Genomic DNA, 18,372 nt, shown 5'->3' with positions numbered 1-18,372 from the left:
GCGCGCGCACACGCACACACACACACACACACACACACCCCTCTTTCTGGTATTCTCTGCTTTCAGCAAGATGCGTCTGACAGCAGCAATGATACCCTTAATCCATGTTTTATTCTGAATCTGGCTTGAATTTCTGAGCGCTCGCTGCCAATGTACTTCTGCAACTATTGTTCAATGATCTTCAGCAAAATTTTACTTGCCTGTGCTATCATCTGATAATTTCAACATCCCGTTGGGTCACCATATTTTGGAATGTGTTCAAAGATGGACACATTCCAGTCAATAGGGCAGGTATCTGTCTCTTAAATTTTTGGCATAAGTGAGTGAGTGTAGTCAGTGCTTCACCAGCCTGTTTGGACATGTCAGTTGGTATCTCATCAATCCCTAGAGCTCAGTTTTCACTAAGGCCTTCAGTGTGGCTGAGGCTTCCTTCAGTACCATTGATCCTTGATCAGATGCTAGCTCTTAAAATGATTGTCAGCTAGTTCTTCAGCTATGATGTTCTTCCTATCATCCCACACCTGTCATTAGTGTTCGATGAGCCAAATATATTCTTGAGATGTTCTTGAAATTCAGGTGAGATATACCTGAGGTCCTATTTGGGCTCTCATGGACTTATTTTAATTTACTTCAGCTTCAACCTGAACTTACATATGAGCAATTGATGGTCTGTTCTGCATTCAGTCACTGGCTTCATTTTGGTTGCTGATACTGAGATTTTCCTTCAACTCTTCCCATTGATGTAGTCACTTTGATTCCTGCGTATTCCATCTGAAGTCGACATGTATAATCGCCATTTATGTTGTTTCTAAAGGCTAGGTGTGATGATCAAGCCATCGATCTTGCAATATTCTATCATGCAATCCCTAGTTTTGTTTCTATCACCAAGGCCATATTTTCCAGCTACTGTGTATTCTTATTTGTTTCCAACTTTCCCGTTCCAATCATCAACAATTATCCATGCATCTTGCCTTCATGTATGATCAATTTCAGTCTGAAGAAGGATTGATAAAATTCTCCAGTTTCTTCATCACTAACTTTAGTGGTTGGTTTGCAACTTTGCATAATTGTTGTTTTAGTTAAAATTTCTTTTAAATATACATGAATTATTACACGCAGCATTGTACTTCAAAACAGATCTGGAATTGCCTTTTTTTGGCAGTACAATGCCATTCCTCTTGATTGTGTTATTCCTGATTCAAAATAGCCAATAACAGTCCATTTCAGCACATGAAAGCCTAATAATTTTCCTAGATACATACTTAGCACATTCCAAGCTCCAGTTATTAATAAGACGCTTGCAGCTGTTTCTTCTCATTTGAGTCTTGCTCCATCAGTAAATGAAAGGCCCCAAAGCTTTACTTCATCCACATCATTATGTTCGACTCTAATTTGAAGCAGTTATTCTTAACTCACATTTTTGCGTTCTGACATGAGAAGTTCATCTCCCATCACTCTGTGACAATGTTCTGCTTCTGTTCAGAAGGTTTTCAGTAAATGTGACAATATTCCACTGCTATTCATAATGTTTTCAGGAGCTAATTCTTCAGAAGTGAAGAGCTTGTTCTTTCTCTGTAGTTTCTTCTGGGTATAGATGGTTCTGTGGAAAGCTGTTCATTTGGGGGCCCCCGTGGTATTTGAAACACCAGTCGTTTCCCTTCCGTCATCAGCATGCAGGCCCCCATTTACAACAAACTGACGGGCAAGTGACGTATCACCTGCACATGATTTTCCAGTAATACGATTCCATGTGTAAACGTCTTTAAATGCACATTTATGGAGCGAGCACTTGGTTCTTACTAATAGGGGACCGGAATTTGTGAATATAGAGATCAAGCAAATGTTATTGCTCTGTGTTGTTTCATAAACGAGTCAAGGCGTTTCAGTTCATAAAACTCTAATTTGGAAAGTTTAGAGGCGGGTAAGAATCAGATGCCAGATAGAGTGCATCGTGAAAAATCTGTGTCCGATGCTTTTTTATATACTAACATGAAAGTTTTGATCAAATTCCCTTCATGGGAATTTCAGTCTTCATCTAAGATAGAGCTGTTGCAGAATTTCCCGTTCATTACAGGAAGAGCGTACTCAGTACCTGAGAATAAGTTCTTCTGTCTGGAGTTCTTTGAAAACCATTCTTCACGGATCCTCCTTCTCTTGCTGTTAGTTTTCATACAGAAACCTACTCTGAATTTTGAGAAAATGGATATTTGTATTATTTTAAAATTAGACCTTGGAGTAAGAGCTTCTTCACTTTCTAACATGAAATAGATTGCCCCTCCCCCTCATGGCACATATTCTTTTGAAACCTTTAATTGACTTCTTCTCTCCTACTTTTTCCATTTTAGCTCCATGGTGCAATGTATGGAAGTGGAATCTACCTTAGCCCAATGTCAAGCATATCATTTGGTTACTCAGGTAATTCTGTATCTTACTGCTAACTTCTACTTGATTTATTTGCAATATTTTTGTTATTTAATAATCTAGGCACAATCTTGTGTCAAGTGAATGAAGCTTATATGATACATTACACTGCACAAATATCCAGATGAGTTTATATTGCAACCTATAGACTGTAAAACCAGAAACCTTGATAGTGCAACAATGAAATGATCAGAAACTCACAGAAAATCCCGTGCTTGCCGTCACTCCAGCCGTCTGTCGGAGAAAGGAGCTAGCAGTGGGGCTGTCGTCTACAACACCCCATGGAGCAGTTCCAGTTTGTGCCATTGGCTCTCTGCGAAGCAGAAGCAACTCAATGACACACAGTAACGACGTAGCCACTTTCCCTTTTCCGTATTGTCACCGCTCACTTTCTCCTCCCGGTTGGCATAACGTTATGCTATCTGTGGTTTTAGTAAATTAATTATCATGAAAATTACCATTGATGATTGACTAGTGACGTCTTAATATTTCAAAAATTAGAAGTAGAAGAAATAATAATAAGACAGTAGGCAGATAGGTCACAAACATTGACCTGCAATTTTTACCGACAGTTAATTTAACATATAGCCATAATATATTAGATCACAATCTGTTACGGACATGATTGGCCCTGTAAGTATATCTTTTACCATAATATTACTAATACTTCATCACGAAATCTTAATAGTAGAGAAAACTTGGAGGGAAGTGAAAAAAGGGCCTTTAGGGGTGTTTTGATAATATTATGCACTGTAAAAAAAAGTTGAAATAAGGTAAAAGCATGTGCTGAGGGAAGCCTGGTAAATTCAATATATGCAATAAGTGATTACTAAATTAGTAACATTGATTATACTGTATGTGAATAGTGAAATTTGGGATGACTTAATTGTGCTTTTATTTTTGGAATATTTAACAATGTTTTACAATGTAAAAGTAATACAATTAATGTATTCTCCTTAAATACAAAGTAATTTATTCATTGCAAAAAGAATTCAAAAGACCCAGTCTTCTATAAAATAGCAAATGATATTTTCCCTCTTAAAACTTCAAAGTTCAAGGTACTGTTTGTTCACTCACTTGAAGAAAAGCTATATTTGTGTAGATACGCAAGTAGTTGGGTTTATTATTGTGCTTGTGTGCCTGTAAGTCCACTCCCATGAGTGACAGAGAGAAAGAAAAGGACAGACAGAGAGAGATTATATGATTATATCACACAATTTGGCTACTCCATTCATGGAGTAGTGTTTATAGTGTTTCCAAGGCTGCAGATCTTTGCGGGGGCAGACATCCTCTCTTTCCTTCTAAGCAGCAACTGGTAGCTTTTAACACTCACCTGTGGTTAGTAGTCCAATTTTATGCAACAGGGCTACTGAGGCTCTAGCTGACTGTTATGTAGGTCTGTTCTTCCTGTGCCTAAGTTCGTGTTTTTTAAACCATAGCCCATTATTTGTCAGTAATGGGAGGTTAAAATTCAAACACTTAAAACCAGAAATATAATTAGAAATAACAAAAGAGAATGCTAAAAGTAATAAAAACTAAGACTATAAAAACTGAGGAAAAGGAAGCCTTAAAAATGAGAAGTTTGCAAGCTAACAAAATTAAAACTAGAATAAAAGCAATTTTATATATACACAAAAATATGTACACATATACATACATATGTGTATCTTCTGGAGTAACAAATCATAATAAATCAAAAACTAAATCAAATTCATGGCCAGTGAATCTATTCTAACTCGTAGCAATTCTATAGGACCGAGTAGAACTGCCCCTGTGAGTTTCCCGAAACTATAACTCTTTATGGGGGTAAAAAGCCTCATCCTTACCCCAAGGGGTAGTAGGTGGTTTCCAACTACTGACCTCAAGGTTAGCACAATATGTAATCCTCTACACCACTAAGGCTCTTAGAAATCATGATACACAGTTTTATTTTAAGGAAAGATTAAAATTATAAGAGAGCAAACATCTAGATAACTGTCCCAGGTAAGGTGGTTGTACACGGGGCTGCAAAATATTCATGGAAAGATTCCATTAATTTTTAATTATATTGAGAAATCTCTAAATTCTCCCATTTATAATGAAACACTCTATACTTGGTGTGTTAGTCTGGGTAGACTAGAGAAACCAATCCGTGGACACACATATGTGTATAAAAGTTTTAAATGCAAGAGCAATTGAGCATGGAGAAAACATCCCAGCCCAGTTCAGATCAAGTCCTTAAGTCTGATATTAGCCCATATGTCTGATACCAGTCTATAAAGTCCTTTTCAGACTCATGAAACACATGCAATGACACTGAATGTGGAAGATGGCAGGCCAGTGGGTAGAAAGTCTTTGGACCCAGTGGCATTGGAGACATCTCAGCGCTGGCAGGGGTCTCTGTATGGCTTCTGCAGCACCCAGGACTGTGTGGGTCCCTTTGTCTTGTCAGCTGCTATGTCTCCCAGAGTGTGAGCCGAGAGTCTCCCACCTCCAAGGAGGAAATACCGGAATTCCCAGAACCCTTAGGGAAAAGCTATGCCCACACAGAAGCCTCATGGGTTCTGTTTGACAGAACTCTGATTGGCAGATTAGACTCTACCCCTACACGCTTAATCCTTAAATTGACAATTATGTAACTACCACACTTGGACTGTAAAGCAACAATTTTTCTACATGCCTGGATTCTGTGTGTTGTGAATATGTGACATGGGTTGGTTAGGCTTCATGGAAAGCAATGGAGATTCCAAATTGTGAATGATACAAATTTTGTTTATGCATTTTCCTGGGGAGAGAGTGCATAACTTTTGTCACATTCTTGAGGGTCTGTGATCTGAGAAAATTCAAGAATCACTATATTTAGATACAGTAGCTGTTGTAGTTAGTTTTGTGTGCCAATACACTAGGAATTGGAGTGCAGAGATGACCCTAAAAAGTGGTTTTCAGCCTTCCTAACGCCGCGACCCTTTAATACAGTTCCTCATGTTGTGTCCCCCAACCAAAAAATTACTTTCATTGCTCCTTTATGACTGTAATTTTGCTACTGTTATGAATTGAGCGACCCTTGTGAAAGGGTCATTCGACCCCCAAAGGGGTTGCGACCCAGAGGTTCAGAACCTGTGCTCCAAACTGGTAAATTCCAGTTCATGGTGACGCCATGGGTGTCAGAGGAGAACTCGGTTCCATCGGGTGATTTTTGGAGGAGGTAGATCACCAGACTTATTCAGTTGTCAACCTTTCTGTTCCCACCACCCAGAGACAACTCTGCAAACAACTGCACCCCTGTGCTAGCCCACAAAGCCTTCTTGTCTGAAACCAGAGACCTGTTCTCCCACCTAGTTCCTACATCAGCACCTTTTGCGGGAATATCTTGAGTTGGAAGTGGGGTTAGATCCAAGCCATTTGCATCTGTTAATAAGCTTTGCACATTCTCATTAACCCCATTTATTTGAAAGAACAACAACAAAATAGCACTTCTCAACTTCTGATATGATAGTTGGACATTCTTTAAAAAGCATAGATTAAAATAAATGTACCTATTCTAAAACAGAGATTTTAGTTCATTTTTTTGTGAAATATTCCAGAGTAAGAAATCATGGCAATCGATGATCTGCATAGCACCCCCTCCCAGGGGGACGACAACAGAAAAGTGGGTAAAGGGAGACATTTGTCAGTGTAAAAAATGAAATAATAATGATAATCTATAAATTATCAAGGGTTCGTGAGGGAGGAAGGGGGAAAATGAGGAACTGATACCAAGGGCTCAAGTAGAAAGAAAATGTTTTGAAAATCATAAGGCAACAGATGTACAAATGTATGTATGGATTGTGATAAGAATTGTATAAGCCCCCAATAAAATGAATAAAATTGAAAAAGAAATCATGGCATTAACAGAAAAAGCTAAGACTTATAGATAGCACCGGTCAAAGAATTTACTTAGTTTCCATTCATTGGAAGAAACAGTTTATGTTTGAAAGAGAAGTTAATATATGTAAGTAGTTCAAGAAGTTTACATTTCAGTGTCAATATTCTTTAGATATTGTTCATACAAAGGGTAAACACCCTTCCCCTCCCCCCCAAACAGTGGGGGGAAGCTCCCCTGAGCAGAGTGGAACTTGCGTAGTATGCATTTTCCCCACTAGGCGATCGTCAAGCAAGTCATTCTGTTAGTGCACCTTGTGGCATCACCTGGGAAGGTTGTCTCTGGTCACAGTGAATATTTTTGCAAAGCAGTTTCACTCAGACCTCCTTTTTGGTGATGGCTGTTTTAAGAGAACAGCGTGAGGATGTGACATTTTGTTTCCTGCTCGGGAAAAATATCGCACAATCTGTTGTGATGTTGAACAGAGCTTACAAGGACAGCGCTAAGCAGAGTTAGAAGGACAAACTCAAGTATATGACTGGTTTTCTCATTTCCAAAAAGGTGAAATGTTGATTGATGACAAACCTCATTCTGAACATTCTTCAACCTTCCAAATGGACAAACATATCAACTTGTAGTGCATTTGAAGTCCGTTCCACCACACCAGACGGTTAATCAAGCTTTCTAGTTGGAGTTTCTGAAAAGATTGTGTGCAACAAAAAAGGCTTGATTTGTGGCAGGCGGGGAACTGGCACCATGACAATGCACCTGCATATGCAGCCATCTCAGTCTGCCAGTTCTAGGCAGAAGACAGCATGCTGCCCCATGCACCTGACTCCCCTGACCTCCCTCTGTGAGACTCCGTTTGTTTCTGTGAATGGAGAGGGACATGGAAGGACGGCAATTTGACGATGTAGAAGAAGTGAAGAAAAAAACCAGGGAGATGCTGTCACCCATCCAAACAGATGAGTTTGAAAATGTTTCCAAGAATGGAATCGCAAATTTCACAAATGTATTAAGTGTAATGGAGAGTACTTTGAAGATGATGTTTGTTTTATAAAAAAAAAAAAAATTTAAATACATAGCTTTGGGGAAAAAAATCCGTTTGGGGGGGATTACCCCCTCATATGCCCCAACACTTTCCTATTGGCCAAATGAGAAGGAAAATTAGCATCAAAAATCCTTTTAAAATCAAGCTTTAAGGATTTTCTAAATATATCAATTTCATGCAAAAAGTATTTCTTATTCTTGTTTTAATACAAAGGAAAACCAAGGTGGGTTTCTACCTCCTAGCTCCACCTTGAACGCCTAAAGCCCCTGACTTTCAGCCTCAGGTGCCTAGGGACAGCTGACTAGCTGCCTCTTAAGGGGTCCATTTCTACTGTCTCTGACCTCATGCAATCAGATACTTGCCTAAGTAGAACAGTGCTCTGTGAGAGAGAGACTGTTTTAATGGCACCATATAACTTTGCTCTTCAATTATGATTTTGCTAATTTTTCAGGGATGAACAAGAAGCAGAAGGTGCCAGCCAAGGATGAGCCTGCCTCAAGCAGTAAAAGCAGCAATGCATCACAGGTGCTGTAGCGACCCCAGTCATTGTGTATGATTAGTGAGCTGTGGCCTTACTAGACTGCAGGATTTTAATAATTGCTTAGGCTTTGTAAGTGGTCACTTACAAATAAAACTCACCCTAACGTGTAATTTCCAAGTTGCCTCTATTAACTATTTATTGAGCCTACCACTTGCCTAGAGAGTGGGAATACAGCTTAAATCAAACATTGCCAAAAATGTAACTCTTCCTGACTCCTGGATTTCTAGTGAGGCGACATGAATGAAATGGGTATGTGAGCGGGGAGTTGGATGGATAGACAGATGTGCTCTATATGGTGGTAAATGCTATGGAGAACATCTGGGGGAAGATAGAGAATACTGTGGTCGGTGAGGAGGATTAGGGGAGTGATGAACGGTGGGCAGGGAAGGCACAGACAGTGGCAGGTTGTGTGTGAGTCAGGTGGCTCTAGGAGAAGAAACTTCCACATAGAGGAGAGCAAACCCCCGGTCTATGTTGTTTCCGAGAGAACAAGTGTACTCTGGGAGAATGACTAACCTGTCCGATGAACAATGCGGATAAAAACACTTAGTCGACATATTCTTCACCTTTCTAGCCCTCACCTCCAACCCCCCCCCCAAAACATGAGATGCTTCTGAGTCTGTGTGGTTTAGCAATTGATGCTATAAAAATGAGTTGATTTTGGATAGTTAGATGGTCTGGAATAATGATTGTAATATTTGAAAAAGATCATGCAAATTTTGTTTACCTTGAAGTAAAAATGTCATTCAAGATAAATTTGAGCTCTAGTTAATGTTATGAGAAGATGGCGCTCTAATTTAGCATTACTTTTAGTTCAAACATCTTGCGAGTGATTCAGTAATAATCATGTACAGAAATTAAATGATGCAACATATAGCTCAATAGTAAAGGTGCTCCAGCAAAGTATTGCTGAGTGCCACTTGCCTTAGATAAGCTTCCTTCCTTCTTTCCTTCCTTTTTCACTTTCTTTCTTGAAACTGGGTCATTTAGGTGATTTATTTTAAAATCAGTTTTTGAGTGCCCCCTTTCACTCTTTCCGTTCTTTTGGAATTTAGTCACAGAAAAAAGGACAGCAGTCCCAGTTCCTGCAGAGCCGTAACTTAAAATGCATAGCTTTATGTGAAGGTAAGTTGAAAGTTCCGCGATCCTCGTCCTGTTCTGGCTCCATCGGATCTGTACTCGGAGCCCTTAGCTATTCACAGAACAGAATCCCTCTGAGCCCTGTGACCGTGTCTGAGGGCACCAATGGAAAACAAGTGCAACACAGTCCAGAAAGGTGAAAACGAAATCACAGACTTGGCAAGGATCCAAGTGGGGTTAACGATCCCTGGCAGATATTTCAGGATAGTAATTATATCTCTCTGATCTAATAATGCTGTATCACTTTTATTGAATATGCCACCTTCTTCTTTAAGTTGGTGTTTGAGCTTGATACCGTGACAAATCTGAAAAACTGGACCAAGCCCAGAAAGAATAACCCAGGTGGTCTTTCTGTTTCTAGGCTGAAATTATTCTTCCTTTGTGAATTTGGAACAAATTTTTACTTGCAAGGTTATATGTTTTTTTAATCATGCTTTAAAATTTGACTGGGCTAAAAAAAAAAATTCTTCTTTTGTCAAGATTTAATGTTTCCCTATCTCTTATTGTTAATATTTGATAGTTACACATGACATTTAATTGCTTGCTCCGTAGTTCCCCAGTCACAGGGCTTGCTTTTGATACTACACAGTTACTTCCTTCCTAGTGTTATACTGTGTATTATCAAATCACAGTGCTTTTACACGACCTCTTAGTGTTTTCTTCTGTATTTCTTCCTAGCTAATAAGAGTGAACATTTTTGATATGTCAATTTATGCATGTATTTTTGCTTTTCAGTTTCTGAAGAGAGTAGTTTGGATGGGCTGGGATTTCTTTCGAAAAGAAATACCATTCTTTAATTTTATCTTTCATGTACAGTGATCACCTCACCTGATCTGCACAAACATGGAGAGATATGGGTTGTTCCAAATACCGATCACGTCTGTACACGATTCTTCTTTGTGTAAGTGCCATTGCTCAAATTAGTATCTGACTGCCTCCTACAGAAATGGAAGTGGTAGCTCTTATTCAGACACTTCAGCTGTCAAAATATAACACAAGTAATTTAGTTTGCTATCAACTTTGTGTAGAAAATTGTAAAAAAAAAAAAAGCGATAGTTAAATGCTCTTACCTTAGATCTGAAACAACTTTCTGTGTCTTTTTAACTGTCTCACTGTGTGTGGGGGTACGTATATGTGAGTGTGCATTGTGCAGCTCACATAAGTATGAACATAGATATGAGGGTGAGTCCAAAAGTATTACTACAGAGTTCCCGTCCTACATGCACCTGTTTATTCCAAACAAAATATGTTTGAACGTGTCTCTGGCATCAGGGCACGGCTGCAGATATTTATTTCAGTAAGACACTTGTCTTAGTCTCTCGGGGTTGCCTTTAAAATAAAGTTCTAATCAAAATGGTAGCTGCTGGGGAAATCTGGTGGGCCAATTAATTTCCATGCAGAGGGGTAAGCCCGGAAGCTCGAAAGAGTTCACCTTTATAGATTTTTTTCCAGAGGGCACAAGATTATCACGGGGACTTCTGAGGAAGCAGTTTTAGGAAGACTGCAAATTGCATTGATGAGAAAAAGGCCAGAAAAGTTGCACCAGGGAGTGTTTTTCCATCACAATAATGAGGCTTTTCATACTTGCAGGGCAGCAAGGGCTATCCTCTAAGAATTCCTTTGAGAAATCTTACTCCATCTACCCTGCAGCTCTGATCTTGCCCCTTCAGTCTTCTTTCTGTTTCCAAAACTCAAAGATTGAAATAGAGCATAATTTCAGCCCCTCAAAAATGCCAAACTGCTGCTTTGCCCTGGTGTAAGAAATCTTAGGAAAAGGGGTAGAGAGATGGAAATACCACTTGCAGTAATGTATAGACCTACTTGGAGGCTGTGTCAAGAAACGTTGTTGTTGTTGTTGTTATGCGCCACTGAGTCAGCTTAGACCCACAGCAGCCCTGTACACAACAGAATACAACACACTGCACCATCCTCCCAAATGGTCCTGTGCTTGAGCCCACTGACGCAGCCACTGCCATTGAAAAGAGCTGCCCTCTTTTTCACCGCCCCTCCATCTTCCCAAGCATGAAGTCCTTCTCCAGGGACTGGACTCTCCTGACATCATGTCCAAAATATGTGCAACAAAGTCATGGCATCCCTGCGTCTCAGGAGCATTCTGGCCTTACATCTTCCAAAACAGATAGGTTTTCCCTTTTAGCAGTCCATGGTACTTTGAATATTCTTCACCAGCACCATAATTCAAGTCTATCAATTCTTCTCTGTCTTCCTTGTTCATTGTCCAACTTTCACGTGCATATGATGCAATGGAGAATACCGTGGCTTGGGTCAGGTGCACCTTAGTCCTCAAAGTAACATCTGTGCTCTTTTAATACTCTTTTAATACTCTAAAGTGGTCTTGTGCAGCAGATTTACCTAATGCAATACATATTTTGATCGCTTGGATTGATCGCTGCTGCTTCCATGGTCCTTGATAGTGGATCCAAGTAAGACAATATCCTTGACAACTTTAACCTTTTCTTCATTTATCATGATGCTACCTATTGGTTCAGTTGTGAGGATATTTGATCGTCCTGACGTTATAACCCATACTGCGGGCCGTGATCCTTGATCTTCATCAGCAAGTGCTTCAATTCCTCCTCACTTCAGCAATCACGGTTGTGTCATCTGCGTTCTGCAGGGTGTTAATAAGCCTTCCTCCAGTCCTGATGCCAGCGCTTCTTCATACCATCCAGCTTCTCTGAGGGTTTGCTCAGCAGACAGACTGCCCAAGTGGGGTGAGAGGACACCACCGTGAAGCACAGCTCTCCTGATTTTAAATCATGCAGTAGTATTCTCTTGTTCTAGTCACACAACCGCCTCCTGATCCACGCACCAGCTCTGAATGAAAACAATGAAGTGCTTGTTCTGTAATTCTCTTCCTTTCAAAATTTTCCAGTTTATTTGGATTCACACCGTCGAGTGCTTTTCCATAGTCAGTGAAACACAAGTAAACACCTTTCTGGTTTTTTCTGCTTTCTGCCAAGATCCATCTGATATCAGCAGTGGTATCACTGTTGCACGTCCTTTTCTGAATCCAGCCTGGGTTTCTGGCAGCTCCCTGTCTGCGTGCTTCTGCAACCCTTCTTCAATGATCTTAAGCAAATCTCTAGCTTCACCTTTTGATAACTTTGTTCAAATGGCGGTTTCTGTGACTTTGTAGCAATACTTTTTGCTGTGTGTGTGTATGTTTCTGTGTGTGTTTCTGCCATTTAGTTGATTGCTATTCATAGGGACCCTATACAGGACGTTGGAAGCTATACATATATTGGGGTTGCAGATCCTCTGGTGGGTTTGAATGGCCAACCTTGTGAAAAAATGCTTACCCAACTGTGGTCCACCAGGCCATGTGTATATATGCGCGTGCACACACACGTACATACTTTAACGTTGTTATTGTTGTTAGCTGTCAGTTACAACCCATAGTGACTTTATGCACACAAAAACGAAGCACTGCCCAGTCGTGAACCATTCTCAAAATTGTTCTTTTAAGATTAGAATTTTCAAACTATTATCGTGAGAATCAATATTAGAAGTCAGGACCGAGAAAGCAGCCATCTGAATGTAGGCCAGGTTGTTGTGGCTTTTGTTGGCACTGCCCCATCCGGAGCTGCATTGACGTACAAGAGCATTATTTTTCATTCATAAATGATAAGCATCGCAGTCTTCCCTGATTTTCACTCCACCCAGTCCCCAAAGCTTTTCTCATGCCTGATCCTGTCCCGGAATGATCTTCACGGCACAGTGGAGGATTTGGGCTTCGTGCTTCTGTACTTTTCAAACGCGAAGTTGGAGATAGGCTTCATCAGCCATATCCCAGTCACTGCATCAACATATTATGCATTCATAGTACTCTGCTTTCAGCATTTGATCCATTCGCTTATTGACAGCTACTCAGAATACCGATGCTGTGGGCTGCTGGTTTTCCTTGGGGTGGCGTGAAAGCTGTCATCTTCTTACGATGCACCTGTCTAGGCTCCCGGGTCCTCTCCTCGTGGCGAGAACAAAGTGAGGGCAGCAGAAAGACGTTCTGCCACGGTTGAGTCAGACAATTGGAATTCTGACCAACCGGCAAGGTGACCTTAACTGAGTGACATAATCACCCTCAGCGTCATCTTTCTTTACAAGAAGAGCAAACTTCTATCAGTTAGAATCCCATCCAAAGAGAATCCAAATGACCCGCGCCTATTAGGATCGTTTTGGCCATCTTCATTTCAGTCACTAACAAAACTGTGGTCTGGCAGAACTGCAGATGTAGCACACAGTAAGCTGGATCTGTTTGTACTGGAGCTCTTATAGAGCCATACGGGCAAAAGATAAAGGGAGAGCACAGTTACTGGACAGTCCTTTTCAGTTCAGCCTCTTTGAAGCCATGACCTTTGGTTGAGGGATGGAAGCAGCCTAAGGTGCTCTGGGAGAGATGGAGCCAAGAGCATGAACACCTTGACTTCCATCTAGTGTCATCTGAGGCCATCAGCCAGAGCTCGGGAGCTAGTGATGTACACTGGTCGGTACAGGGTACTTCCTAGGATACAACGCTAGGTCGAGAAGAGTACCGAGGAGAATAGGAGACTCCAAAGGAAGCTATCCGGAGAGCACGGCCACGCTTACTCCAGCATGAGGATTAAGTTAGCAGAACGCAGTTCTTCATTGAAAAGCACTTCGTAAATATTTTCTTTACCTCTTCCTCTTGATCATCTTAACTGGTATCCACTGATAGAAACTCAGCCTTTCAAAAGAAGCCAGCTTCCAATTATAAAGTTATTTTATTGAGGAGGCCTAAGATTCTGTCAGAAAAGAAACTCTAAATTGCTTTTTTAGCCTGTCGTTTAATGAAGTTAATCTACCATTTTGGCTTCTTGTTTGAATTCCTATTTGTTGAGTGAGCTAAGTTAAAAACTCAGAAACAATCATTTCTGGTATACTTTCATTGATATTTTACAGAGTGTACAGAAAATTGTAGAGTTACATGTGCAGAGTGTGTGTATTTACTGCAGAGAAGGATGTCTGTATTTCATAAGGAAAAATTAAGAACAAAATAGAAGGAGCTACTTCCAGTAGAGTCAAAACACTTTTCAAAGTAATGTAAAGGGGGAAAAAAATCTATTAAGATAATGATCATTGTTTTATAAATGCAAATGAGATTTCATCCTTTTTCTCTGCACCCTTAGGAGAGAAGAGACTAATTAAGGAAAATTGATTAAGATGAAAACAGATCAAGAGGAGAATGTATTCACTAATTATTGTACATTCTAATTACAAGCATAGGTTTTTGCTTTTACCAGATACAATCACAGCCTTCTGTTGGTGCTGTCTCCCTAGTGAGTGATAACAGGAAAAATAATGAAAGAGAATAAAATGAGTTATTACACACACACTATTATCAATTGGAAACATAAGTGTTTTTTTTTCTTTTTTTTTAATGTTGGAAGATCCTTAATGTAAGAAGCTTGGTTTACTGACTAGAATAAAAACTGATGTGGTCTTATTTATGTTATTGTTATCAATATTAAAAATTAAAAGAGCTTCCACTCTTAAGATTCCCAAAGGGAAGATAATAGATATTATAGAACAGTGATTTGGTATACTAGTAACATTTCTTTTCTCAGTAAAATGATAAACACAGGATGGGAGAAAACTTGCATGGAAACTTTACAGTCCAGACTACTGAATCAGAAAATTTTAAGAAGTAAAACTGAAAGGGAGCTAACACTCTGGAGGGGTGGGGGAGGCGTCAAGAGAAAGAGGCAGAGAATGAGAAGTTTGAAAAAAAACTCTTCATCGATGTTACAAGATCAAAATTAGTAAACTTAATTAAAAATAAATGCTTCCGGAAAGATTGAATCATTCATATGTTCTGAGCAGTTTCTCGCCAATTTCTAGTGTCTGAAAATTGTCGGCAAAGTCTCATTCCATGGCTGGCCTTCATGAATGTCTGAGTGCAGTATGACCACGTGTCAGACTAAGAGCCGCTGTAAAACCAGCCAGATGCTGGGTTTAAGCAAGCGGATGTCAGAAGCAAGCAGACCTACTGTGTTCCAGTCATAGACCACAGCATGCTTCCTGAGCGTTGCAGGAGTGATTGTAGAGCTGGGAATGAACCCAGACAGTTGCTTTTTTTTTTTCTTCTTCCCTCTTTTGGAAAGTGAGATAGAATAATAAAATGCAGGGAGAGATTAATTGATGATTTTATCAGGATAATGGAATAGGTATATTTAGTGCCCAACTGAGAGATTGGAGTACATCCTTGCCCCCATCTGTGCGTGGACCAAGGAACTGAAGCACCAGGTCCAGGGGGCTGTGACTCATGCGACAGCGTACGTGGAACCAGTCACTGCCCAGTAGTGCTCCGCAGGAACGTCGTTAAGCTTGAGCCATTCGAGTTGCTTCTCCTGCTCTTTGTGGTGAAAATCTACATGTTGAATGCTTTCCTGTGTCTTTAATTTGGCACATGCAGATCTCCAAATGAATCATTTCCATATTTTGTTTATAGAATAATATGTATAATTAAAATAAAGGAAAATGGTTAAAATAAAAGTACAATTGCGTGTAGGACTTAGACAGTCATTGGTGCTCTGGTAGCGCTGACCCGTTAGTATTAGACTGCTACCTGCAAGGGGGGCGATTCATACCCACCAGCAGCTCTGTAGGAGAGAGAGCTTTCTGCTCCTGCACATCTTTACAACTTGACTCCTTAGCAGGGGGTCTGGTTGCTCTGGGGGTTTGTTTTTGTTTTGTTTTGTTTGTATTTTTGTAAGCTCTCATTTCTCTTTATCATCGCTTTCAATTTTCTGTGTGTGCCGTTTCAGGAGACTGAGTGTGATGGGAAAGGCATTAGTGTGCATTCCTCTTTGAGACCCTGCTCCACCTCCCTGGTTATCTGCTTTGAAGTAATTACTGCTTCTCTAAAGCTTCGGTCTTAAAGCCAATTTTATGAAGTAAAATTAATTCATCACCTATTCCATTCTAAGTATTATCATGGAAATTTAAAAATGAATACTCTTGGGAAATTCTTACTGCCCAAGTAAGTTAATTTCAAGGGGTAAATTATTATCTACAATGTAGTTATTTCTTTCTGAAGGACTTACTAATTGCTGTCTTTTAATACTGCCCTGGCACGTCTAGTATTCAGCTAAAGGTAGACTCGGCTGAGCTTGCGCCAGTATAAATATGTTACAGCCGCCGCTGTGGGGTTGATTCCCACTCGGCAGAACAGTGGAACTGCCCAGCTGAGCTTGTCTTATTACCATTGACCCAATCCTGACTCACAGTGACCCTCTAAGCCAGAGCAGAACTGTCCTGTGGGTTTCTGAAACTGTTAGTGTTCACAGGAGTTGAGAGCTTCATCTTTCTCCTGAGGAGCAGCTACCTAGTGAGTCTGAACTGCCCACCTTGCTCGTAGCCCAACATGTAACCACTCCACCGGCATCTTTTGCAGGGCTGATTGCCACAGCATTCCCTGGTGGACCTGCAGCTAGGTTTGGATAACATTGTAGCCATCATTGCATCACCGGGGAACCTTGGAAGATGTTATAATCAGACTCAGTAGAGCAAGTTGTGATTAAAAAACAAAAAAAGATGTAGCACTCAGTATAATGGCAATTAGGTAAGCATTCCAAGTGGTAGGAAGCGAAGTCATTTATAAGCATGTCACCAATCTGAAGCTTTAATAAATGATTGAAATAGAGTGGAGCGAAGCTAAGGAATACACTGTGGAAGTTGGTGTATTTTTTCACAGTAGGCTTCATAGCAACTGCTGTGGGAAGTGCTTGTAAGGTTAGACACTGGGGGGGCTTCCTACAATTTGGGCAATGCGTTGTGTTTGGATTAAGAACATTAAAATGCTAAGAAAAGCAGTGGGGAAGTTAACATACGAAGCTTTTTTGTGTTCAGGAAGGTGAGCACGTTAAATGCAGCTGAGAGGTATCTGCCCCTTGGGCTATGATTCAGGCATCAAAAAGCATTTTTAGGCTGTTTTTATTGCTGTCATTTTTATACGAATGTTTTTATGTTTCTGTGTTCTGTGTTTTAGCTATGAAGATGGTCAAGTGGGAGATGCAAATATTAACACGCAAGAAGGAGGCATTCACAAAGAGATCCTTCGAGTAATTGGTAATCAAACTGCTACTGGTTAAAGGACCACCATTTCATTAACATGATTTGGAAGCCTTCCTCGGGTTCAAAGCTGGATTTTGAACTGAAGAAGATGATAAAATAATTTATTGTTGTTATTATAAACAAAATTAATCCTTTGAATACTGGTTTTTTTCTTAGTATTTCTAAGTATCTCATTAAATACCTAAAATGGTATAAAATTTACCAATTGTAGGGTTATGAAATCTAGTAATAAAAGTAAAACAGCACTTAAACTGACGTTTGGGTTGCTCACAATAAACAGATTTAAAAAACAGTTTTGTGCTGATATTTTTATATTAAACTCTTTAATTGGACATTTGGTATCATATACCGACATTTTAGGTTACCAAAATAGAATTGAGGACATTTTATAATGGCATCTAAATCTATAAGATACTTTGCAATAAGTATATGGTTGCACATTCTGATGTGCTATATTATTAGTGGCATGAATCTTCAAATGTTTTAGGAGGGATGTTCCCTATTCTGGTACTTTTTCTTATACGAAAGCAGCTACTTCTTAGAAACAGTGCTTTGCCCAAAATTATGTCATATACATACCTATAGATTCATGCATCTTGCGTGTTTGTGCATATCTGTATGTATGCATACACATAAAAAACATTTTGACAACAGGGATGGTACAGGTTGACCCCAGTTCCTCATTTTGAGTAGATAATAAATAATAAGCTGTGGATCTGGACATAAGTCAAGCTGTGAGCCAAGTTCACCACTGTTCATTCATTGAAAGTATTTGCAAAGAGTTTTTTCTATTTTGGAGAAATGTCCCATTAGCTAAAATTTGGCTCTTTTTAAAGGTTATCTGAGAAATTATAACTTGGGGGCCTGGGTTCCCCCTCATAAACTAGATCAGTATTCAGTTGATCATATGTTTAAAAGGAAGGCCTTAGAATTTAAACCAACAGTGTATTTACTTTTAGGAGCCCTCGTGGCATAGTGGTTATGCATTGGGCTGTTAACCACAAAGTCAGCAGTTCAGAACCACCAGCTGCTTCTAAGGACTTAAAAGAGGCTTTCTACTCCTATAAAGAGTTCCAGTCTTGGAAACTCACAGGGGCATTTCTACTGTGCCCTCTAGGGTCACTATGAGTAGGAATCAACTGTGGCCGTGAGCTTGGTTTTTGGATGTATACTTTTAATTTCCTACAATGGAACTTTTTCTTTAATTTACTTATACCACACCAGCATTTTTATAGTTTTTCATCAAATACCTTAGTTTTTTCATAT

At 39.8% G+C, this 18,372-nt stretch overlaps 1 protein-coding gene across 1 annotated transcript in view; it reads left to right on the top strand.

The window, feature by feature from the left end:
- PARP8 (poly(ADP-ribose) polymerase family member 8) overlaps positions 1-18,111 on the top strand; it is a 212,996-nt gene extending 194,885 nt beyond the window's left edge. Inside the window, exons 22-26 of the mRNA XM_030888968.2 lie at positions 2,346-2,415; positions 7,765-7,838; positions 8,910-8,979; positions 9,811-9,895; positions 17,021-18,111. Coding sequence (XP_030744828.2) covers positions 2,346-2,415; positions 7,765-7,838; positions 8,910-8,979; positions 9,811-9,895; positions 17,021-17,123 — 402 coding nt within the window. The 3' untranslated portion in view covers positions 17,124-18,111. The remainder of the gene's footprint in view (positions 1-2,345; positions 2,416-7,764; positions 7,839-8,909; positions 8,980-9,810; positions 9,896-17,020) is intronic.
- Positions 18,112-18,372: the final 261 nt, after the last annotated feature.

Source organism: Echinops telfairi, unplaced genomic scaffold (assembly GCF_000313985.2).
Source record: "Echinops telfairi isolate 266 unplaced genomic scaffold, ASM31398v2 ScPeMD7_7469;HRSCAF=8507_1, whole genome shotgun sequence".
Lineage (NCBI taxonomy): Eukaryota > Metazoa > Chordata > Mammalia > Afrosoricida > Tenrecidae > Echinops > Echinops telfairi.
This window is presented reverse-complemented; position numbering and strand designations above follow the sequence as displayed.